Source organism: Carassius carassius, chromosome 4 (genome assembly GCF_963082965.1).
Source record: "Carassius carassius chromosome 4, fCarCar2.1, whole genome shotgun sequence".
Classification (NCBI taxonomy): domain Eukaryota; kingdom Metazoa; phylum Chordata; class Actinopteri; order Cypriniformes; family Cyprinidae; genus Carassius; species Carassius carassius.
Window position 1 is genome coordinate 37,548,853 of NC_081758.1, and position 25,383 is coordinate 37,574,235.

At 40.6% G+C, this 25,383-nt stretch overlaps 1 protein-coding gene across 6 annotated transcripts in view; it reads left to right on the forward strand.

Annotated features, from left to right (window-relative positions):
• Window positions 1–25,383, forward strand: part of tet3 (tet methylcytosine dioxygenase 3) — a 53,689-nt gene that overhangs the window by 19,321 nt on the left and 8,985 nt on the right. For 2 of the 6 annotated variants that reach the window (XM_059548701.1, XM_059548702.1), the window contains exons 3-5: window positions 4,234–4,290; window positions 18,733–21,670; window positions 22,998–23,088. In XM_059548701.1, the coding sequence (XP_059404684.1) occupies window positions 4,234–4,290; window positions 18,733–21,670; window positions 22,998–23,088 (3,086 nt within the window). Of the gene's footprint in view, window positions 1–3,460; window positions 3,809–4,233; window positions 4,291–12,601; window positions 13,477–13,995; window positions 14,823–18,732; window positions 21,671–22,997; window positions 23,089–25,383 lie in introns of those variants that run through there. The other 4 variants (XM_059548703.1, XM_059548705.1, XM_059548706.1 and 1 more) reach the window with 4 other exon arrangements.

A 25,383-nucleotide genomic window follows, 5' to 3' on the forward strand; every position in this document is an offset into this window, starting at 1 on the left:
AATACACGATCTTATCATGCATGGGTGGAGCAAGAGAGAGACTCTTTGTTCTTGTGTTTTAAACCGTGCAGGTGCGTGAGAGAGCCTATGGAATCAGCAATTATTGAAAAAATATACTTTAGAACATACTGATAAACTAATGTTAAATATAAAAATACTGTATTTAAAACCGCTACGTTCATATATATAGTCGGACACAACTGTCATATCGTGCGTCCTGTGACAATTTGCCGCATCTGTGTGCGGAAGTTATCAGTCTAAATGTTCTGCATAATCAGTCAACGGTGAAAATCAATATTAGATTTCATTTAAAGTCCAACAGTTTAACACTAATATTGGGCATAAACGAACAAGTTAAATATAAAGTATTTAAAACAAGTAAGTTCATATATTTGGAGTAAAATTGAATTGAACTGATGCATCAGTCATACAGCGCTCCGGACCGCGCGCCTCATGACGAGCTCGATGCACCACAACAGAAACAAGAATGAGATGCATTCTAACATAACTGTGGCATTAAACTCAGTGAGGGCTCGTTTAAAATATTGCACATATATAGGCCGTTCAGATTACTTGTTAAAGTGCAATGAAACACCTTATATCTGCAGACGATGTACGTCTGTTTGTGGATGGTGACTTAGTAACGGCCAAAACTCTGTATTTTGCATGCATCACATTATAGTACGGTGTGCATGAAAATAATAACAAGGCTGCAGAGCAAACTTATCCATAGTGGTTCTCACGTAGTCCTTCTACGTCATCACCACATAGTGAGTGTTATAAGTGATAAGTCTAATAGAAGGTCTACGTGAGAACTACTATGGATGATCAGTTCGTTCTGCCGCCTTGTTAATATTTTGTCTTTACTTTATTTGTAACGCCAAGAAAGAGTTAATCTGTCATGTATGAGAAGAGCGTGTTGTCGTGTAGCAGCCATTAAATGTGTGGGACACCAACTCCTCGTTTTCTATCTCTTTCATTTCATGGATTTAACGAGTTATCAGAGTCGAGGCAGACAGTTTCAGTGACTACAGGCTCTAATCCTCCTGCGCTCACACGCGCTGTGTGTGTGTGTGTGAAATCAATGCTGAAATGAAATAGCTGGGCAGTTTTATTTTAATAAGCAGCCTAATAAAAATAATAGTTATTATTATTATAATCTAATACATTAATAGGAAAATGAGCCTAATATCGTCCTGATTATCGACAGAGAAATCTGCTTATGTCGATATCTCTGACTATCGTCGATACACGATACTATCGTCTAACGGCACAACTCTAATATATAAGCTAAATATTAAAGAAAAATTATTCTTATGTTCTGATTATAGTAATGTATATATCATAATATTTATCTATATTTTATTAGTTTGGGGTGGAATATGACCCAAACAATTCTTGGTTTTATGAGATTTGATTTTGATCTGATAACATAACATGTGGTTACATTAAAAACTTGTAATTAAAGTGCAGTACCAGACCAGAGTTTGAGTGTGAATGGAGGTATGTGTGTGGGGGGTGAGGGGGTTTGAGTTAGGTTGTGTATTAGAGCAAGGTCTTAGAAACTCTATGTGGATTAGTTCAATTTGGGCTGGCTATTGTTCGAGAAAAGGGGGAGGAGAGAGTTAATTAGGATTGTTAATCCTTCTGTTATTACAACAATGTCTTAACTCTCATTTAAACTCACGCAGAAACGCGTGCACACACACACACACACACAAACACACACAGACCTTTGCAATTATTTCACAATAAAGCCTTAACAATGTTTCTGCAGTTTCACTCCTCTTACCACGAGAACTCTGTGTGAGCGCGTGTGTATGTGTGTGCGTGTGAAAGTGGGTTGTGGGGTCACAGGTAGGATTTCAGACAGCCTCGAGGGGATTTGCTTTGATACAGCCTGAATCACCTGGCCTGTTGCAAGAGTGCCGTGGAAGGAGATTAATGACCACTTACGCACTTTGACTCTCGTGACAAACCAGGTGATTCAGCAAGTATCAAAGCAAACAGATGAGACAACATCAGGAAGGCGGCAATCTTTCCGAATGCATTTGCATCGCAACCCAGTCAGTGGAACGCACTTTGCCGATTCCATTGTGCACAACAAAATTATTTCTTATGATGCTAGAAGCATAAAAAAAGATATGTTGAACCGAAATATGCCATAGCGTCACAGCCTTCCCTAGCCCGTGGTTACGGCAAGCCTTTATGCAGATGCATACACGTACGAACACGATGTTCTTGGAACTCCCACGCTGCGTAATCAACTCTCATCACAACTGCTGTGTCACCAAACGTCCGCTAGCTCTTCGAAAGCTTGAGTGCACGCTTCCCTCCACTCTCATCCTCCACGTGCCTCTTCCATCAGCCTCGCTCCTGGTTACGTTCTGACTAAGGGAAAATTTAGGAGGATTATGCAATAAAATTAAATGCAATGAAATGTTGATTAGTTTTTGACATTTACAATTTTGTTGAATCAGTGTGCCGTTTTCATGTCAATCGCAGTTGCTGTTTTCTTTATGAATGGAAAGCACGTATGCTGCTAACCCTCATGGATGATTTCGACATCAGTTTTGTTGTACTAGAAATAGCCTTGCATTTCCATCTAGCAGGCATTTGTAGGTCTGGCCAGCAGAGGTTGTAGTTCACCATGTATGACCTAGATTGAAATCTAAGCACTTATAGTGGTATTTTAGGCATGCACACATGCTTCACACAGTCGGTCAATCCTGAGCATTTAAAACATCTGAGATTCGACTAGCATTTGCGATGCCAGTTGCGTGTAAGATTGAACAAATGTAAAATGGTATAGTAACTATAGGGCAACTTTTTTTGGTTGGCTGAATGGAAAAATGCTTGTGTGTTTTCAAACAACTGACTCCAGCTGTTCGTGTGTCACTGGCTGGAGAAAGAGGATTGGTTATGTGTGTTTCTCTGTCAGTGACATTGTTCAACTGCGTCTTGGTACCAAAGACACGGCGTGCACATGCACGTGCACAGTCCAGTCCAGTTGTTGCAGGCAGCCGAGACACAGATGGTCTTCAGTGATACCACATTCCAGAGCCATTGTTTAAGGAAGGCTAGCCGGGTTAGATAATTGACAGCCACAGCGCGCAAGAGAGAAACCCTTCCCCCCAGTCTGAACCGCACAGATACACATACACATGCTTTGTTCATAGCACGCGCCCCCTTTTCTTTCTTTATCCAACACATCCCGCCCTCATGCTCTCTATGTCTGTGTCTCTCACTCATTCTTTCTCTCCTCTTGTCTGTTTCACCCTAGCAGCAGTGCCCGTGCTCAACTCCGATTGGCTGATGGCCACTCTTTGTGAGCTATCGTTGGTGTGACGTCGCATTAGTGAGTGTGGTGTGTGTAGGTCGGAAAAGAGGCGGGGGGGGTATTCACATCACATATTCTGTTAGCTTTTTTATTTGGACGGGGGAAGGGGGGTAGAGCAAAAAGAAAGAGAGGGGGGGCTATAGTGCAGCAGTGATAGCAATCACACTGCCTTTTAAAAAAAATGCTCATGTGTGTATGTGCCATGAATTGGAGGAAGTGAGAGAGAGAGAGAGACAGGGAGGGCGAGAACGAAAGAGCGTATGAGAGCTAATGTAAAACAGGATTAAGAACACAAGATGGCTTCCTGAATGGACAGAGACCAGAAAGAGAGAGGGACAAGAAAAGAAAGATAAAGAAAGACAGAGCGAGAGAGAAGTGGGGGGGACACAGAGCGTATGGTTTGGGTCTTCTGATGGGGATACCTCTCGCTACCGAAGAGCAACACACGAAGGCAGCGAAGCTGAGTAGGTAAATATTTATTAGCACAGGGAAAAATGACAGACAGTAATGACAGATGGGGAGGGTGGGGGGGTAGACTGAAAAGCACCGGTTTATAGAAAAACTGGGGTAAAAAATAACTAGCTGGCATTAGCTTAAATTTAAATGTCTCTTTATGCCATACAAATGTTTTATATCATATGTTTTGTATCAATATGAAGGACAGAAGTTGATCCTCTACTCAAAATGTTCTGTTTTGTGCATGTGAATGAGCCCAGTCATAATTTAAACCTTTCTGACTGATGACTTATGACAAGATAGTTTTTTTTTTCCTAGTTATAATGGGTTGGAAGGTTTGGATGATTATGATGTTCTTGTTTTTATTGTCAGTGTTCATGTCATTGACAATTCTCAATCTGTTTTCTTCCTTTCTTTTTCCATGATTATCTGGGAAGGTGGAATATTTTGAAGACGTGAAAACCCAGTCCATAATCCCAAACCTGGCTAAAGAGGTGAGCTAAATAAACCTTGGCCAGCTGTGTCTCTTCTGTGTGTATCTTCTTACAGCAAATGTCAACTGTTTTTGATATTCCTATACTTGTCTGATGTTTTCCTCTTGGGTTTGAATCAGAAATGGTACAATGTTTTGAGCTGCAGTTGATGATTTGTGCTTTTTGCATGACTCAACAGGCCCAATGCATGCCCAGATGCAGTGCGACTGCTTCGGTTTGAAGCAACAGCTGCATTCAGGCATCCACCTGTGTGTTGCAGGTGCAACTCTATGTTTATGGCCTCCATTTCTGATCCTAGTACTATGCCAAGGTGCGTTACGCAAGAATGTGCTTTAGTGTTGATTCTTGAGCGGGGCAAGAAGACAGTCGTGTGGACAAGGCCTCTGTTTAAAGAGACCCGGGCTCTGCGCTTATTGGAAGAAATGTAGGCGTGAGCTTCGCCTGGCAAAGAGAGAGAAGACAGGAGGAGGAGTTGGCCTCTCTCTCTCTCTTTCTCTCTCTCACTTTCTATTTGGCTCTATCTCGCTCAGTCTGTCAGTCTGTCTGTCTTCTTTTTTCTCTGCACTCTGTGTCAAGCTTGGCAACAGAGAAAAGAGTGGTGAGCAGGACTGTCAAAGTTTCGAGTCATCTGAGGTAAATGGAGTAAAATTTAGTGGGTCACATAAGTGCACGCATGCGTGGTGACGCCACTGGTATTTGTGTGTCCATGTGAGCGAGCACATGGCTGAGTGTTTATGGACTTAGAGTAACGTAGTGTCAGAGTTGGAGAGACTCGACAGGACTTGAGTGCTTTAGGTGTGAGTTAGCGGCAAATTACCCTCAGTGAATATGCTGAATCACACATAGGAGTAATTGTGATTGGTGCAACTGCTGTAAAATCAAGCAGACAGTCTCAACAACACCGGCGGTGTCAGCGCTCCTCTTTGCGCTCTCACCACACCACGGTGGGTTTAGCTTTAGCATCAGGCAGAAGGAACTGTTGAAGTTTATCTTGAATCTAGAATGTATAATCTATGCCAGTTCATTTCTAACTGGCTATTTTGGCTTGTATGATCAAATGCTTCGTCACTAAGTTCCGTACACCTACACACACTCACAAGTCTTACATAAACTCACTCAGACACATTTGGTTAAAATACAGCAAAATCTTGCTTGCCTTAAAGGATTGTCTCAAAATTTTGTTTGCGGCTTACCAGTTGGCCATTGTGCCCCTCATCCGTCACACTTCGTTGTCGCTCGGCCACAAATTGAGATGGCTTGCATCACATACTCATTTGCTCTCAAAATACTTTGGATTTGGATGATTGTGGATTGGCATTGTCAAGCTTTGTTAGGCAGTTTGCTGTGATGCAACGCATGCGGTGATGTTAAGTTGTGTTGTTATGTAATTACTCAGCACTACCCAGAAATTGTTAACCGGTACTTCAAACCCAACCCGTGAACATGAAGAACATTCAAGGCTTCTTGAAGAGATGATGTTTCTGTGTAGGGTTTCTTTCCTTTTGGCTTGTCTTCTGATTGACGTAATGTACTGTTGTGGGGATAATCTGTGGGGTAAATGTATATAATCACCCCAGTTTATTCATTTAATAGGTACCGAAAGTTGCATGGGAGGCAGCACCACATTAAAGAGTTCATGGAAAGTCTGTAGTAATGGTTAGTTTCGAGGTGTGCGGAATCCCCTGGCATGACGGGAAAGGGTTAACGGTAACCTAGATTTTGTGGTAACAGTGAGTGGCAGATGACATCACGGCTGTAATTATAGTTCAGATCCGCCCATGAGGCAACTCACGTGATGCAGTATTTGTGTGTATGCATGTGAATGTGTGCTTGTGAGGGGAAATTATATGTGAGTGTGAGCGTTTAAAGGTAATGCGAAAGGCAGGAAGCCACTCGTTTTCCTTTAATCGTTCACATGAAATTAGGCTCACAATGTAATTCGCTACAAAATAAACCGGTTGTTTTCTACAGATGTCACTATGAGTTAACCGATACCGAAGTTCACTTATGAGAAAACAGGTTGTTAAAAATGGAATGGCTGTAAACTATTTTAATTAGCTGATGCATTGTTATCTCCTGCCACATGACAAGTTTCCTGAAAACACACACACACACAAGCTATACTCAAAACAAAACAAAGTTTGCGTAAAATTAGGTCTGTTTTTTCCCTGTCAATCCATCCAACCAAACATTCCAAAGCCTAGCAAGTGAACTGAAATGATTTTGTAGCAAAATATACCACCATTTTAGTAGCACATACTGGGACTGGGTTTAGAATAACTGGGTTTAGAGTAACGGGAATGCATGATTCATTTGACTAAATTGATTGTAATAACCATTTGTTTTTATTTACTGTTAATCATTTTGTTGTATAGCTATGCTTAACTGTGCAAAAACCTTTTTTGTTGAGTTAAACAAATTGTTTAAACCGTTTCATTGTTTTGATGTTTTTGATTTGGGATAATCAGTATGCTTGTGTTGTAAGTTATAAGTTAGTTATATAATAAAATCTTATTATATAACAAACATGTAGATTGTACATTCAATTAAAACTTCTTTGGTCTACTAATATTTGGTAAGCAGCACATGTTCTTGGAAATTTGTTTTGGTTTAAAGATGCAATGATTTTTTCAAGGTAGTGATTTTAATTAACGGTTAGCCAATTCAGTTGGACCTCAGCCAGTGAAAGTTAAATTGGCCCTTTAGTTTGTTTAGAAGTACAGATAGTTTATCATGCAATATAACAACAAGAAATATAGTCTACATTAAAAAAAAAACAGTCAGGAAATCAAAAACAGAATCATTATGAAATTGTAACATCATTACACTTTTTAAAGTGTCACCAAACATGCTGGAATAACCAGTTTCCCAAACAATCCCCTTTTGCCATTCTCAATTGGCTGTTGTGCCAAGTTGGGACGTGCAAACAAACAGTAGTGTTTTGTTACTGGTACACTTTCAGGGTATCAGCCAACAATACTCATAATTGTCTCTACATATTAATCTGGTTTATCAGAAAATAATTAAACTTCCAAATAAATGACACACTTCAGCAGACCATGCATCCTGTTTTGCTTTTTTAAATGTCAAGTAGAGCTTTGTGGTGGGGGAGGGTGGGGTGGGTGTGTGTGTGTGTGTGTGTGTGTGTGTGTGCGTGTAGAAAGAGCAGATGTGTGAGGTTTTTATATTAAGCGCATGCAGGATTCTTCACAAAGCATGTTAAACATGTTCAAACAATTCTTAAATGTGACAGCTTCAGCTATCCAGCTTTGATCAATGTCAGGAGGCTGAAAAATGAATACAGCTACGATTAATGCTTGCAGATTCTGAACCATCATGTGCTGAACCATCATGAATGCACTGAAAACTTGCAGTTGTGTAAAGATGCTTTTAAGATAATGCAATAACCAGTGTAACTTGGGTAGTTGAAGTGGTCTCATTTGATGTTAAATATTTGATACTATAATACAGCTATAATAGACAGCTATAATTAAGTCTTACACCCTAAAAAGTGTAAAAACTGTGACTGAGGTAGTTAAAAAAATTGGTACATCACAGCCATCTCAACAAAGCAACACTGACTCCAACCAATGGTGTGAATTTGGGATCTGTTCTTCTTACCAGTGACAGATAGATAGAGTGTTTTGGAAAACCTGTTTGAAAACAGTCATTAGTTTGGTGACTCTAGTGGCAGACAAATAATATGTTAGATGAGAAGTATCTTGGGACCATTGCTTGGAGGCCTAATACATTTAAACTACAATACTGTCTCTTGTCAGGGTGTTTGAACCCAGTGCATCCAAATCTGTTGTTTGTTAAAGCCAATTTCACATGGATTCACATATTTGCCCTTCACTTTGGCTTGTGGCTTTGCATCTCCTGTGGAATGGATGACAGCACTACTGCAGTTAATGAAAAATGAATGGACAGGATGTACTGTGGCACGTCAGCTGAAAACTAGCTCAATAATGGTGTGTTATCTCTCTCTGTTCATCTTACCCCTGATCCCAAGTGATTTGTAATTTCAACCTCTGATATATAAATATATTATGTATATGTACATAAAATATATACATATATGCACACATCTGTCGGGATAGGTAAGTTTTTTTTAAATGTTTTTGAAAGAGGACTTTTGCTCACCAAGGCTGCATTTATTTGATCAAAAATACATTGAAAACAGTAATATTGTGAAATATTATTACAATTTAAAACAGACATTTTCTATTTTAACATATTTTAAAATGTAATTATTTCTGTGATGCAAAGATGAATTTTCAGCATCATTACTCCAGTCATCAGTGTCACATGATCCTTCAGAAATCATTTTAATATGCTGATTGGCCGCTCAAAAAACATTCATTATTATCAATGTTGAAAGCCTAATATTGTAGTGGAAACCATGATGCATTTTTCCAGGATTCTTTGAACACTTATTAAAAAAAAAAAATTTGTTAACCATGTAAATATCTGTACTGTTCTTATTGATCAATTTAATGCATCCTTGCTGAATAAGAGTTCTCAGTTTTCTTAGTGTATGAATTTCTTATATATTATTATTATTTATTTTATTTATTAATTAATTTTTTATCTTACTGACCCCACACTTTTGAATGGTAGTGCATGTGTATACATCTCTATCTAACTTTGACTGTACATGCATGAAAGGGGGACTGGCTGGAAGGCATTTGTGCTCATTGTATTGCAACTGTACGTGAAAGAGAGGCTGAGACAAAACAGTGCATGCAGTGCTGCAGTGTACTTTGTACCATTTTCAACGAGACCCTGGCCCTTTAATAGCAGCTATGCCTGACTTGGACATATTGGGAGCTAATCTTAGCCTTACTCCTGAGAGAAACCAGGCTGGCAACCAGCCACTGTGCAGAACTGGAGAGAGTATTCTGTCTCTCTCTTGCTGCTTCTTTTGTCATAGATGTTGAACAGAATAAGGTCTTTTGGTTTATTAGTGGCAGATTTTTGCCCGACATAGATTGATTTGAGGTTTTTACATCATATTGTTTTAAGGATTATTTGGTTAGCCATATGAGAGTATATAGCCAACCTAGAGTGGGTTATGGATCAGATGTCTCCCCATTTTGAAAAAGATCTGCATGATGTCTATCTCCATCTATCTTTGTCTCCTTCAACACGATTGTCTTTCAGTTCTCTTTGCCCTTCTTCTCTTTCAAGCCTTCGTCTCTTTACCAGTCTGCTATTTTCTGCTTTCCTCTCTCTTGTATCCCCCTCATCAAATTTCACCTCGTTTTTTTTCCCTTCTCCTCCAAAACTTCTTGCACATAGACCACTCTTTAGGCTGTTATTCCTCCGTCTCATACCTCCTCCTGTCCCACCATCTCATTGAGTGATGAGGGTCGCTCCTCCCTTCCCTTCCCCCTCTATCCTTATGTATTTTCTGCTTTGCTTCCCCCTCACTCTCCCTCTCTTTCTTTCTCTCTCTCTCTGTCTGTCTCTCCCTTTCCCTTTGTGAGTATTTGTGGACTAAGGGGTCTCACAGCTGAGTTGTGCATGCTGACTTGCATGTGCCATGTGTCAGGCAGGACAAATTATTACATACACACATTGATATTTACATTTGACATCTAACACCTCACAAAACCCACCCACCTTGCCCTAAAGAAAGAAGCATCCAGTCAGGGGACACCATAAATAAGGTGCACACAGAAAAAAGAAGAGGACAAGGTTGGGATGGAGGGATGTGGGGGGTCAGAGAACAATAGACAGAAATAAAGAAAGGGAATTACAAAAATAGAGACACGGGAATTACAGAGAAGATGGGAAAAAATGGAAAGGTAAGTTAAGAGAAACAGAAGCTGCTCAATGACTGTCTGTACCATTCATAATCTGCCCCAGACCTTATGCCTTCAGTGACCCTAAGCTTAATTGCATTCGCGTGTACACACGCTCTGCATGTGTTTTTTTGAGTGTGTGCGTGTGCCCTCGCACGCAGTTGTATACGTTTCTTAGAAAGCATGCTTGAAACTCTTCCGTGGTTTAGCCTCTCATTGGGCCCCTAGTTAAGTGCACGTATGTTTTATCTGTGTTTGAGAAAGTGTTTCGTTTCTGGCCTGAAGGGACAAGTCTAGTAAACAAATACAAAGAATGAAAGTGTGTGTGTGGGTGTGTGTGTGTGTGTGTGTGTGTGTGTGTGTGTGGGTGTGTGTGTGTGTGTGTTTGTGTGTGTGTTTATGTGTATGTGTGTGGGAGAGAGAGAGAGAGAGAGAGAGAGAGAAGGAGTGTGAATGGACTTGTTGTAATAGACTAAAAAACAGCTGTGTTTTAACGTAAAGTTGTCTTTTTTCTTTAATTCTTGTCAATGCTACGATTTTCTTATAGAATACTAGGCTTTTACATGCCAAAAAAAAAAAAATATATATATGTGTATATGTGTATGTAAATGGTATTTTTCTTTATTCTATTATATTGTTTTTTTCCTGTGGATATATATGGTTTACTTAAAATGCAGTTCTTAGAATCAATAATATTTACTGTATATTTAAATAATATATTCAACCTCACATGTTCCATAAGTTATTTCACAGAAACATTAGCGTGTTTCCTACGAGTTTCTGTTTCTCTGTAGGTGGTTTGTGTAGGTGGGGGTTTGAGTTTTTCTCTCTCTCTCTCTCTATGTGATTGTGAGCTGAGATTAGCAACAGATGAGTCAAAAGACATCATCAAATGGCATAACCACTACGCTGCCAGACATCGTTTTTCTGAAAACTTCTCAAATCTGAGAATAAAGAGTGTAAAACTGAGAGTTCTTAATCCAACATGAGTATTGTTTAGATATTGTTCGTCAGGAAATCATTGGTTAAATATTTGTACTGTTTTCCAAAGATATGACAATGGAAATCAAGACCTGCTGAAGATCACTTTTAGTTTTGACCCATTCAGGTTTTGTTTTTTTTTTTTTTTTTTACAGCTGATGCCAGTAATGACATCTAAACAACAGGGTGTTTGCACAGCCAAGCTACAGTCAAGTACACACAGTGTATAACTGCATACTTGAAGGGGTAAATAGAGGTGGTGTGTGGTAAATGTAATCCAATTTATGTGTATACATACTAGACAAAGCTAGATATAGCATATTTGCAAAAATCAGCCTGGTATAGTTTCCTTAACATCAACATCAATTTCATAACATCTTAAAAAGATAAATTATTGTTAACTTGTAGTGGACTTTTAAATTGAATGTGAATGTTACTGGTCAATATTTTCAGGATCAGTCTGGCCAATAAATCAATATATCAGTCCCAGTCAAACTCAGTGAATGCTGTGCCTTCAAAAACAATATCTACCCATAGTTGTTACAAGGGAACTGCCACAACAAGTTGCTTTGTTTAAAATCAAATTTCACTTTCAGTTCCTGTATAGTATATATATATCTCAAGTGTGACCTTGCACGTCTAGTATTTTTAGGTTGGTTCGAGATGCAGACAAGACTTGTCTAATGAGTAATGACATAGAGCATAGTGATAACCTTTAGGTTTCAGTGAAATGCTAAATCTTTCCGTATAATACCACAATCTTTCTGAGACCTATAGAGTTTCACATCCCCTGTGTTTTTGGATCAGTGATCTGGTGTCTTGTGACACTGTGGATGTTAGTAGCTCACTTGGTTAAGATTTCTCATTTTTTTTAAATGACATAAGACATCTCTTGGCATTTACTGTAATGTAGAAGCAAATGTCCCTTGCATATGCTTTTAAAGAATCAAGATTTTCCTCTATGTTTGGAAGAGCTGATTATATGGGCCAGGTAGGTATCATTTTTGTCTTTCAATATTAGCAAACCATGTCACGTATCTCACTGAAGTGAGAAGAAAGTTACTTAAAGGGACAGCTCAACCTAAAAGGAAAATTCTTTTTTTACTCATGTTGTTCCAAATCTGTATGAATTTTCACATTTCCACTTTTTTTCATACATTGAAAGTCAATGGAGTCCAATGCTGTTTGACCAAAACAAGAAAGTCTTGAGTAAATGTTGACAGAATTTTCAATTTTGGGTGAACTCTCCCTTTTTTTGTGTCTGGTCACTTGAGCATGTACATTATTCATCAGTATTAACAAGTGGCATTCAATTGTTCATATGTTAAATAAAATCCAGTAGACACCCAGAGCAATAAGAACGCCGGTAAAAATGTTGCAATGTAATCGTTGTTATGTCAGCTCTGCATTGCTGCATATTTTTTTAGCGCTAAGTATTGATGCGCTGTAACTTTCAACAGGAAGGGTGAGATAACTACAGGGCAAAATAACTGCTGCATCATGCTGAAAGGAACGAGGGACTATGCTTAGATGGGCGAGTGAATGAGAGCGCCTTTGTGTGTGAGGGGAAGCACATCTACATTATGTGTTATGACACATCTGCCCAGCCCTCTTTTTCCGAATGAGCATCGTATGATTGTGGTGATGCAACTGCGACGTCATGAAGGTTCCTGCTCTCCATTCTCCCTCTCTCTCATTCACTCGCTTCTCCTCCGCTGGTGACAGTGCACTTTACCTCTCCTCTCGAGCTTTGGGTCTGTGTGTTTGTCCGTGGGGTTGCCTCGCCTTCACTGTGTTGACAGTGGCGATCCAACTGGCAGGACTCAACAGAAAGAGTGAGCGGCAGAGAAAGACTTTGATCAGAAGGAAAGATGACAACACGAGAGAGTCACGAACATGGCAAGAGGTTATGCGGGTTAATACAAATTGCGGGTTATGCATTCTGTGATTGCATCCTCGTATTGCAAAAGCGATTGTACCGAAGGGCTTTCCAGCGACTATCAAAGACAGTTGCCATGTTTTTCTCCTCTACTGAACAGAACAAGTACAAAAATAAGCTCTTGGAGAAAAGGGAGAGGTAGAGATAGAAAAGATGCCAGCAAAAGAGCGAGCGTGAGAGACCCAGCTGAGAAGCTTCGGAGTTTGCAGAGATGGGTTGGAATGAAACAAAGTGTTTAGGCAGGAAAGAAAGCGCAAGAGTGGCTCAGAAAAGGGAAGAAGAATACGGTTAACACTGCGAGACTGATAGCAAATCCGTCCTTCACATCGAACACTCACTCTCTATATTTTGCTCTTACCTACCCTGGACTCCCTTACGCGAACATCACCTCTTCTGTATCGCTGCAAAAGCACCTTGTCGCCCTTCCTCGCTTCTGAACAGAACAAACACCATCGACAGGTCAAACTAGATAACCAGCAGCAAAATTAAGCATAAACGCATGTGTGTTGTGTTGTTTGTTGCCTTTTCCCTCAAAACTTTGTGCTTCCTATGTCTCTACGGTTCCCGTTAACCTGTGGATGTGGTTGCTTCTGACAGTCGCTTTGCTTTCCCCCTCATATCCTGTGTTCCTCAGCTTCGAGAGTCTTTTGCTGCTGCTTGACTCTTATATCTGCGGTGTCTATAAGAGCAACCATGTATATGCTTCGTATGTTGTAGATGACTGCCATTTTTACACATTTGTTTTCACCACAATCTTTCATGTTTTGGTTAGGCAGCATCACTTGTATATGTTATGTCTGTAAGCATCTTCTGCCAGCTATCATCTTTTCGAAATCAGCGATGTTTTGCAGGGTAAAGCAGCAATAAAGGGTTCAAATAAACGGTGAACCATCAAGGACAGCACTATCATGACAGGAATAAATACATCCTATCCAGCAATTTCCCTTTCTTGTTTTTTTTTTTGTTATTCTCAGTCATCATCACACAGCAGCTGCCATTTACTGTTTGAGTGAATGTCTGTATTTAACTGGTGCAGCCTCCATCTTATGGAGCCTCTCAGAATTCACAGCTCAGACCAATCAACTAAAACAAAAACAAAACACCTCTACAATAACAAATAGCTGCTCAATTTGGTTTTGCATGCATCTCTGCTGTCACATAAGCCATAGATCTGTGTCCATACAGTCCTTTATTTAGCGCAATAGTCAGCCAGTCTGCCACTTGTGCTCTCTCTACGTTTTGCAGCGGCTGTATTTCCTGCACGCTCCACCATTCCATCGTACGTGCCCAGTGTGGCTCAGATAATGGCCTCTCTCACTCTGCACACACAGAAAAGAGGAGGGGGAAGAGGAAAATGAAGGGAGGGAGTGATTGAGCAAGGGAACAAGAGAGAGGGAGGGTGGGGGCTATAAGGCAAAGCAGACGGCAAATGCGAAAAGCAGAAAGAAAAGAATATAGAAAAAGGGAAGGGAGGAGCAGAGCGACATAATGAGAGAGGGAGAACGAGGGAAACGACAGCGGCGATAGGAAGAGAATCGGAGCGAGTGTGTGTGCGTTGGGGAGGTGTGTATGACAGTGCGTGCGTGAGTGTGTGTGTGTGTCCGTGCGCCGCACTGCCTGGCTGACTGAGAAGAGAGGGAGAGAAAAAAAGAAAGACAGTAAGAGAAAAGAAAGGAACCCCTAGAGGATTTCCACCGGCTGGCTTCTTTTTTTAATAATTTGGCACTTTTGTGAAAACTGTATTCCATGCACTTTCTTGTCCACCTTAGTCTCTCCAGCAACGGTATTGGGACAGCTAGACCACTGTGAGTAGACGCCAATCTGTTCATTTCCCTCTCTATGTGCTTGAGCTTTGTATTTTGACTATGATGGACACAGGAGTACGTGGGGACAGCTACGGGAGGGGGTGGTGGTGTTGTGTGTCTGTCTATGTTCAGCTGTCTGATACTATGCTTTAAACCTCATCTGCAGTATCTGTTTTTTTTTTCTTCTTAGTGCTGTCAACCTCTGAGACACCTGTTAATTATGTGTAAATTCTGAGACATTGTATAAGCAGCATATGGTCTAAGTTTAAAGGGCACTTCATACTTCTGAGTTAAACTGGTTTTACAGTCTTTTCTGGTTGGGCGTGTTAATGTTTTGGTAGTAGTAGCTCTGTGACTGAAAGAAGAAGGAGAGAGAGTTTTGGCAGTGCTGAAAGTCCTGGCATGCCTCAGATAATCGAAAGCACATGCTGTCTGCTGTCAGACAGGTGTGTCTCTGCAGGTGTAGGGCATGTATATGTGTCACTGATCCAAAGAATCTTAACACCAGTTGTGTAGCATGTTGCATGCAATAAGTTAACTATCTGATGTTTGAAATACAAACTAGTCCAGTTTCGCATGTGCGTTCTTGTGAACTCTGGAGTGACACTAAGGGGGCTGTTTACACTACAGCGTTTTCAGCCAAAAACGGGAAACTTTCATGCATTTTGCTAATTCGTTTACACGGCAAAAGTGTTTTGAACTGAAAATGCCACCGTTTATCATTTCAGTGACAGTACGGAAATCTTTGCAAATGGTAATGTCATGCGCATGTGAGTGCATGTTGGGTATATGTAGACATGTGCAGTACGTGTCGATGTTGAAGACAAGCGCGAACAAACATATACAACAGTGGAGTGCATGGTACTGTTGGTTCTGCTCAAGAGTTTTCTAACGCTTCTTCAGCAAAGTGTGGATTTACTTCACCAGTATTACAACCAACAGTGGAGACACCTCATATACAACATATAATCGTCACTTCAATACAGGTGCTATTTACTAACAAGGTGACCGCGCTAACTACTGGCCTTGGCATACGTAATACAGCATTTTTGGCTGTTTTCGTGGATGTGTATATGCAAATTGTTTTGAAAACGTTGTTGTGTATACAAAACCTTTTAAAAATGCAAGGGAAAAACTTTTCTGTTTTACGTTGTTGTCTTGTAAACATAGTCTAAAGGCCAGTACACACCAAGCCAACTTCAAAGAGCTAGCAGTATCGAAAGCCGACAGCGTTGTCACCTCACGTCGGCAGCGTTGGACCAAAAAGCTGCGCTAAAAACCCACCACACAGACTACAGCCAACGGCAAACTTACATGTGCGTTACATGTCCATATCAGCAGCTATCATTAATATATATTCGTCATTCAAAAGGAGAAACCAAAACAAAGATATACAAGATAAACGGCATTTGCTTACCATTTTGAATCAGTAACATTAATTACTTTGATTACGCTGATTAATAATTATTTTAAGCGGATCATGTTGTTGTGAAAACAATTTCGTATAAGACTGATACCATGTAACTAATGATAGCTGCTCGCATAAAATTCAAGGCATGGATCTTTGCCTACAAAACCACCACTGGCTCTGCACCCATTTACCTAAATTTATTACTTCAGACTTATGTGCCCTCTAGAAGCTTGCGTTCAGCAAGTGAACTTCGCTTGATTGTGCCATCCCAAAGAAGCACAAAGTCACTTTTACGGACTTTTAAATGAAATGTTCCCTCCTGGTGGAATGACCTCCCCAACTCAATCCGGACAGCTGAGTCCTTAGCCATCTTCAAGAATCGGCTTAAAACACATCTCTTCCATCTTTATTTGACCCTCTTACTTTAGCACTCACTATTTTAATTCTATTCTTTAAAAAAAAATAAAAACTACCTTTCTAATCTTTTTGTATTCTATTCTATTTTCTTTTAATTTATTATACAATTATATAAAAAAAGACCTCTAACACTAGCTTGCTTTATTCTTTTTCTATTCTATCGGTTTTCTTTTTATTTCTTATATTATTTAAAAGCCCTTACTACGTGTACTGCATTTTATCTAACAGACTTGTTATAGCACTTATATATCATTGCTCTTTTGTTGTTTTTGATTGCTTCCATTGTCCTCATTTATTGTTTTTGATTGCTTCCATTGTCCTCATTTATAAGTCGCTTTGGATAAAAGCGTCCGCTTAATGACTAAATGTAATGTATGTACTATGAATGATTGGAAAAGATCACGTAACATTTAAAACAGCCTTCTGTCTGTACCACCTTCATTTACATGCTTGTTTTCAGCACTTTCGCTTTAATTCTTAGCACCGACTCGTTTGCTAAACTGAACATCCAATCAGAGTTCTCACTCTCGCTGACGTCCCCTACGTGAAACGGGCAAACTGGTGCCGACATAAGCCAGATGAGAGCCAATGAGTGAAACACACCAAACAAACTAGCCTGGCCGTCGTTCGCCTTGGTGTTTCCTGGCCTTAAGACTTTATTGTGGAATGTTTCTGCATGACTGTGTGCACGTGGATGCCCATTGCATCACTTGAAAAGAGGAAAAAGAGCCTGTTGTAACAATTGTGTGGTTCAGCTTTTTTTGAAGAGTTTGAGTGTGACCAGTGTTGGTAAGTGGGGTACTACATTTTTGAAACACACGCTTATGTACACACACACACACACACACACACACACACACACAAGCACACACAAATGGCCCCATGGGACACCATCACACCATCACAGAAGGTGAATTCAAAGTGTCTGAATAACTTGACCATCAGTATAACCCATCAAAAGAGCTGTCACAATCAATGCGCAATATGAGAGATTTGGAAATTTAGCTACAGAGCTGTAAGGTGAACTCTTAAACATGCAAGTTTTGTCTCAGCAGTCTAAACAGTTTAATTTTATGCAAAAGAGTTCTTATACTCTGTTCAAATATTGTAAATGTTTCCACAGAATTACTGCTTAAGAGATTTAAATAGACCGCTGCATGTTAGTTTTAAATGGGTGATTAATTTCATTAAGCTAGTGTTATAAAGCCACAAGATCCTCTTTTCTAAGAAATGCCTTCATCATAGACAAAGGCTTCTGTATTTGTCATCTGGCAGCAAACAGTTTTTTTTTTTTTAATCCACTTTTTTTAAATCAGGTCCATTTTAGAGATCCATCATGACTTAAAAGTACCAGGAAGATGTTGTTGCATGCAGATATTGCCCTTTCACACTTATCTGGAACCATTTCACATTTTCCACAACATTCAAAAAGCACAAAAGAGAGTTGAGAGACTAGCAAAAAGGTCATTTGAAAACCAGGAACCAGGAAGAGGTTCTCAGTATGTTGACTTGGCATTATCAGTTGTATTATAATTGTAAATATGGGTTTGTATTTGCATGAGACAGTTGAACTTCATGCAGTCCAGTCTCCATTGTACTCTTGAAAATTAGTAGGCTCAGGTTGTTTCAGTCAGAATATTTTTTAGCGTCTGCACATAATTTGGCCATAAATTATGCCCAATGCTATAATTTAAATTAGACCATGGACAACACTGTAGTAACCAAAGGCCGTTTTATGTTGTCTTTGCGGAATGTGTTTTCTTAAGAGCAGAGAGCAAAGACAGAGAGAAGATGAACATAAGAAGACCCAGGAATATCAGTGGAACAAAATATTATTATGTAGTCTTTTCTCAAATCAGGCAGCAATCTTACAAAGAATACCAAGATGAATACTATGATCTTTGTTTGAATTAGTCTGCAAATAGTATTTGCCTTATATTTTGTGTGATGTAATAAATGCATCACAGCTACAAATATTGTACAAAGATAGTGTTGAATAGGATACACAGACTTAAAACATATATATAAATTGTCAGTTTGCTGGAACATTGTCAAGTAACTTATGTTTTTGCTCTTCCACAGACTGTTTCTGTGGTGGGTTCAGTGGATGGCCCCAGAGGAAAAGGCCAGATGGAAATTGGGTCCCATGACCGCCTGGATGAAGGCGTGTTAAACCAGGAACTGTCTAATGGGCTTAGCAAAAATGCAACAAATGAAGAAAATATTTGTGATGAAGAAGTTAAAGACATGGCCAGGGAGCACCACCAGCACAACCACCATGAGGGAGCTGGATGTATTTCCCAGACACCAGGTTGGGTCCCTGAACATGCTGGGAAGTCAAATCCTGAATCTCAACAGGGTGCTTGGAGTGGCCAAAATGCCAATAAACCAGTGAATGATGTGGATATGGAGGATGCACGAACCCTGGTGGCCTTTTCTGCTACTGTTGGCTCACTGCCACCTTACACCAACCATCAACCTTCTGAGACCCCTACAACTCAACTGTACGAAAGGTTCAATCAGGAAATGTCTAATGTAGGTGAGGAGGCCAGACAGATAGGTGTGGATGGTGAGTTGTACCCCCCTGAAGACCTAAACACTCTTCAGGCAGCACTGAGCAAGGCCCGTCATGGCCACAAGCCCCCTAACTGTGATTGTGATGGCCCAGACTGCCCTGACTACCTGGAGTGGCTGGAGAAGCAAATCAAAATGGTGGCTAACTGTCAGGATAAAGGTTCCTGTAAGATTCCGGGTGCTCCTCTACAGCCACATGCACAGCATCGCAGTGCCCAATCCCAACCTCAACAATGTGGAGGTAACTCCTTGTGTGTGCAAGACACAAATCCACATCCCCATGTAAACCAGCCTTCTGCTCCTAGAGCCTTTGGGCCACCAGCACCTATTCCTTGCTCCCCTAGTGTTCTGTCAATAGCCAAGGAAAGAAATGTTAGCTTGCAAACAGCAATCGCAATTGAGGCTCTGACCCAGTTGTCTGCCACTGACCCACAAACTGTTGTTCCTCTAGGTGAGTCTTCACCTGCAAATCACCATAAGCACCTGCCAACCTCCTATCCTCAGAGAATGCCACAGGTGGTCTCTTCATCACCCGGTCCTCTTTTGTCCTCCTCTGCCACCTCTGCTATGCCACAGTCTATCCCTCCTGGTCATTATCCTCAACAGGAAATTTCATGGGATCAGCAGAGACCTCAGTCTCCGGGTGAGGCTCCTGCACCTAACATTTTGTCTAGCCCATCTCACTATGCTTCAACATACCCATCCTCCAAGTCTCCATATACAAGCGTACACCCATCGACCACTAATCCCCGACCCCTGCAGTGGAACCAGGGCGCAGCTGGAAGCTGTGATAAAATCTCCCCTCAGAACCCATGGATGGTGGTGAATACTGATTCCCAGCTTCATTTTGTAAACCCATCCAAAGGCAGTAGTGACCCAGTGTCTGAGCTTAAGCAACTCCTTGGAGAAACCGGTGGAAAGTACACCAACTCAGCCTTCAGGTTCCCACTCCCTCACCCCAGCTTGCAGGATGGTCGCAAGGGCAGCCTTACTGTGATGTCTCACATCAAGCAGGAGGTGGATATAAAAGAGTACCTGGGCTCAGGGTGTGCAGTCATGGGCCAGGAGGGGGTAGTAAATGGCCAGCAGCAGTTCCAGGATCAGCAGTTTTCCCCCACCATTAGGCACTTAACTCAGGCAGCACTACAGCAGCACCTTCATCATAAACGTAACCTCTTCTCTAATTCCCCTGCCTTCAATCCGTTAGCCCCCATGGCTTGTCAAAACCTTCATAAGTGGTGGCCACAGACTATTCCAGAGTGCCCTGTTACCATCAAACAGGAGCACAAAGAACCCAAAAAGAAAAAGAGTGCTCAGAGTTCTCTTCTTCTCAAGCAGCCAGTGGGTGGGCTTTTTGGTTCACTGGGCACACCTCTTCCAAAACCCAAACAGATTGTTATCAAGAAGCATAAACGGAAAGCTTCCCAACCAACTTTCCTCCCACATAACCAGATTGTTATATTGAAACCTCCCCTCATCTCCCCAGGATGTGCACCATCTCTATCTCAGCTTGCTCCATCTTTACCAGGCACGGAAGTTGGGCTTCCCCCCTCTCAGGTGGCTGAGAGCCACCCAGCTCCAGCTCAATCTCAGGAATCCATTTTGAAAAGCAGTAGTGCACCCATCTCTGAAAACACTCTTTCTTATTTTACTCCTGTGTCAGTCCTAGCACTATCCACCCAGAAGGTGATGGCTTGCTCAGGCACAGCTGGGTCAAATGATAGCATCCCAACAACCAGTATCACACCTCAAACCTCTACAACACAGCAGACTCCTTCTCTGGCTGGCCTCAGTAACCTAGATCCAAAATTTGAAGAGCTAATTCGCCAGTTTGAGGAGGAGTTTGGGGACACCATTTCCTCAGCTTCTGCAGCAGAGACCCCAGAGAATGGCCCTGCTCAGCCAGTGGTGACCAAGTCACAATCAAACTCAGGACAAACCAGACCCGAGTCACCATCCCCAAAGCAGCCAAATAACTGCCCTCCTTTTCCCTCAAATGATTCTGACCCCATGGATGAAGGTCAAACAGACATGACTAAAAGACTGAAAGAAAAAACACCATTGCCATCTGAGGAGCTCTGTACTATTAAACAGGAAAGTGAGGAATGTGAGGTGGATGTGAAACCTTCTGGGCAGCCCTTGTCTGTAGCTCAGGATGCATTTCTGGAGCGACAGCACCCCTTCATCGCACCTTTCTCCCCTCCAGCTAAACGTATAAAGATTGAGTCATCTGGTGGCGTTACAGTGCTCTCCACAACTGCATGTTTGTCTGCAGACAAAGAGAGGGCTGATTTGAATACTCCCAACAAGGATATCTTTCCCTCCTCGCCTTCACTTAAAGGTTTTCTTGAGTCACCATTGTGTTACCTGGACACTCCCACCAAGAACCTACTGGATACACCTGTGAAAGATTCCCAACCTGATTTTCCCACCTGTGACTGCGTAGGTAAGTGAGAGAATTAAATCCAGCAAAATATATTGGAGCAATTTGGGCAAGATCACGCAAATCCTCAAACAGAATATAAAAGCACAAAAAAATATTTAATTTGACATTTTGCTGCAGTATAGCACATCACACCACCCCACACCTCATTCTACCTCATTGATCATTAGAATTCCCTTCAGCAAGCCCCAAATGTTTATTTCATCATTTAATTTCTGCATGAGCACATTTCTCAAGATAGTGTTGGGCCATGTCTGAGAATGTCTGCTCAATCAGGGGCCTGTGCATTGCAGTCTGTTCTCTGTGCCTCTTGCAGAGGAACAATAGATTTGAAGAAAGGAGCCCATTGTGATTCTTTGGGCCAGTGCACTGCACCACTTTCTGTCTACGTTCAGACTGTTGGTACAGTGAATACAGCTAGTTTCTGCTAAGAAGGCAGTCACAATAAAGGGAGTCTGCTCATATATCATATGATATACTGTGGCCAGACATCAAAGAAGGGAGGGGATAGGGAGGACAGGGTGAGAAGAGATGGACTGCAACCTCTCAGCTCAGGCCTCATATCTCTTACTGTGTCATTTCAGAGGTTTTGGTTGTGTGAAATTTGTATTATACATGTGATATATAAATATCAATATGCTTTGACAAATAAAAAATAAATAAATTTAAAAAAGCGTATCCAAGTATAGTAAACTATGCCTGAACACTTGCTGGAGCTTTTCATAGTGAATCCTTACAGCTCTCTGTCAACACCACAGGAAACACCCAGTGTAATTTGATACTTACAAACACATTCAAGCCAGCCCCAATGTAGTACCTTCAGCAGTTATACAGTCTTAATATAGATTCTGACATGCTAGAATATATTTAGAATGTTTTTATGTTTTATTTTTTTCTGTCAAAGTTTGTGCTTCTCTATGTAAAGCACTCAATTTTCCCCATGCTGTTAGCTATTCTTGCATCAACTGTTGGTATTTTACCCTGCTGAGTAAGCAGGTAGTAAGTAGCCACTAGATGTTTTTTCTTCTCACAAACACTTTTTCTGTAAGATTTACGTAGGACGTTCCCACAAATCATTTCCTTACTTTAGTCACGCCTTTATCCCTACACCCTAAGTGGAATGTGACCTTAGATTGCCTCTTTCCCAGACAAGCTCTCTATCCCTTTCTCTCTCTTGCTCACCCACACACGACTGACTCATGCGATCATTCTAATGGCATTACACATTTGCAGTCTAAACTGTTAATCTCATTTGGATTATTAGCCATTGTTGTATAAGAGTGTGTCCATGCTTTAACCTGCATTCACTTTCACTCTCTGTTTCCCATAGATCAAGTCCTAGAAAAGGAAGAGGGTCCATATTACAATCACTTGGGATCTGGGCGAGACATTGCTTCAGTCAGACAACTAATGGAAGAGAGGTGAGCAGCACCTGTCAGATGTCTGAATTATTATTGGTTAAGATAGCATTCCACAATGTCACCTTCTTCAGTGCTCTTGATGCAAGCATGTTCATTTGCAAACACAACCAGCAGGACATGTAAGAGCCATGTGGGAACATTATTTAAAATCAAGTTTTTATTGAGCCAAATAGGAAAATCACAAAAACTAAATGAAGAGTGTACCTATTGCTTTCTTTTCTGTAGCAATCACCTTTTCTGTCTTGTCCCCTTTTTTTTGTAACATTACCAAAAAAAGTAACTGAATATAAAAGAATATTCTCATTCACATAAGATGAGTAACAATCAGACAAACTCAAGTGAAAATCCATTTATAGATCATAATATATTTGTCTACTGTCTGAAACAAAGTATTAAACTTTAAAAAGCACAGAGGAATGACCCAACTTCATTTGCTTTAAGAGATCCCTAACCACCATGTCATTGTTCTGCAAGAGTTCTTTGGAAGCTCTGGCAGTTGGATCCTGGCAACAGATTCTTTACCAGCTGAGGATAAGCATCTCTCTTTTCTGCCATTTGTTCTCCCTTCACCCCCTCCCACCTTCCTGCTCTATGATCTTGTCCCCAGGGTATTTCTGACCCATAATCCAACAGGAGTTACAGGAAATATCAGAATCAGCAGATCCACACAGGGGAGAGACAGGGAGACAGACAATGAATAAAAGGGGGAAAGAAAAATAATTTAGAGGAAATTAAAGAAGTAGGATGTGAAATGACGAAAATGGCAGAGTTTATATTAACTTTAAGCAATGAGTATTCTTTAGTTTTTTTTTATTTTGATACACAGGACAAAAGGAAGCCAGATTTCCTTTACAGTAGTGCTGTCATGCAGGGGAAATTTGTTAAAAATGTATATACTGTAAATCAAGTTAATTTCCCATATATGAAAATACTTGACACATTCCCTGAGGTTTAAAATGTTATTTACTAATACTTTAATGATCCTATGATCATTGAGAAGTGAAGAGGAATATATGTTGACCCCCTTTCCCTTGTAAGCATACAGAAGCTAAGACTTTGTTGACCCATTTGGACAGAGTATCTCCACCTTTGCTGACCTCTCCTATACTTGTCCACTCTCATTGCTTTATTTGAGAGCTGATTGAGGGCATAGTGGCTGTATTTCTATAGCCTGAGTCATCTCCTCTGAGATAAAGGGAGAGCTGGTGGGTAGAGGAAGAACCTCCCCTTTGTTTGTCCGTCAGACAGTGACTATAGCCTCCTTAAGCCTAAGCTTGACCCTTTTGTAGCCTTTGACCTCATAGCCCACCCCTCTGGATCTTTGAAGCTTCTCCCCCAACCTGTGTAATTATACTGAATTATACTTAGCTTATACTTGTGTAATTAAACTGAATTATACTTAGCACATGCTGCTGCCATGCTCGTGCACTGAGAGTTTCATTTGAGGAGACAAGCAGTTGTTGACTGAGAACATGAAGCCATCATATGCAAACTTTAGTACTGAGTATCACAAACTACTTCAATATATGACACACATCTCATAAAATGTGGAACTGTTCAATACATTGATACATCACACATAATTCCATAATTTTTTTAAGCTTTACCAAACTCAAAGCTTTAACTGCTTAAATGTGCTGTATGTAATTTTTTGGCTAAAGCATATAAATACCATAATATGTTTGAAGGTATTTAGTAAACATGCTAAGTTCACATATTAGTTTCTCCAAAAAACAATGCTACAACCATTTATTCTGCTTTGAAATTAGTGTTCCACGTCAGAATGTCTGTTTTTGTTTTTGTGTGATTCCGTCCTCTGCCAGTTTAACCAATAGTATTTTGTCAGCCCGGGTTTCCAGCTGGCTGAAAACAAAGCACATTGCAGGCATTGAAACTGGGTCAGAGATCAAAGATTCTATCTAACCTAAAAATAATCAACGTCCATCTAAGAAACTCTATCAGCTGAGGCATATTAAACACCGATAAAACAACTCAACACCTTACACTGTAAGACTCGTTGGCTAACATTGTCAGTTATGCTCATTCCTTGTTGCATCTGGCTACCCACGTGAGCGTCGATGAGGGTAGGAAGAAACAATGCTCTCCAATATTCTGAATTTGAACTACAGTACCCTTTTCAATCTCTAGCTGCTGCCAATACTACATACTGTACCTTTAATTCTTGATTTGATTTCTACGTACATGCTCCCAAATCTGTATAAAGTGTCTTAAAATGTGTCTTCATTAAGAATGAGGTGGGTTGCTGTTTTCATGTTGCAATTTCAAACTGTAATG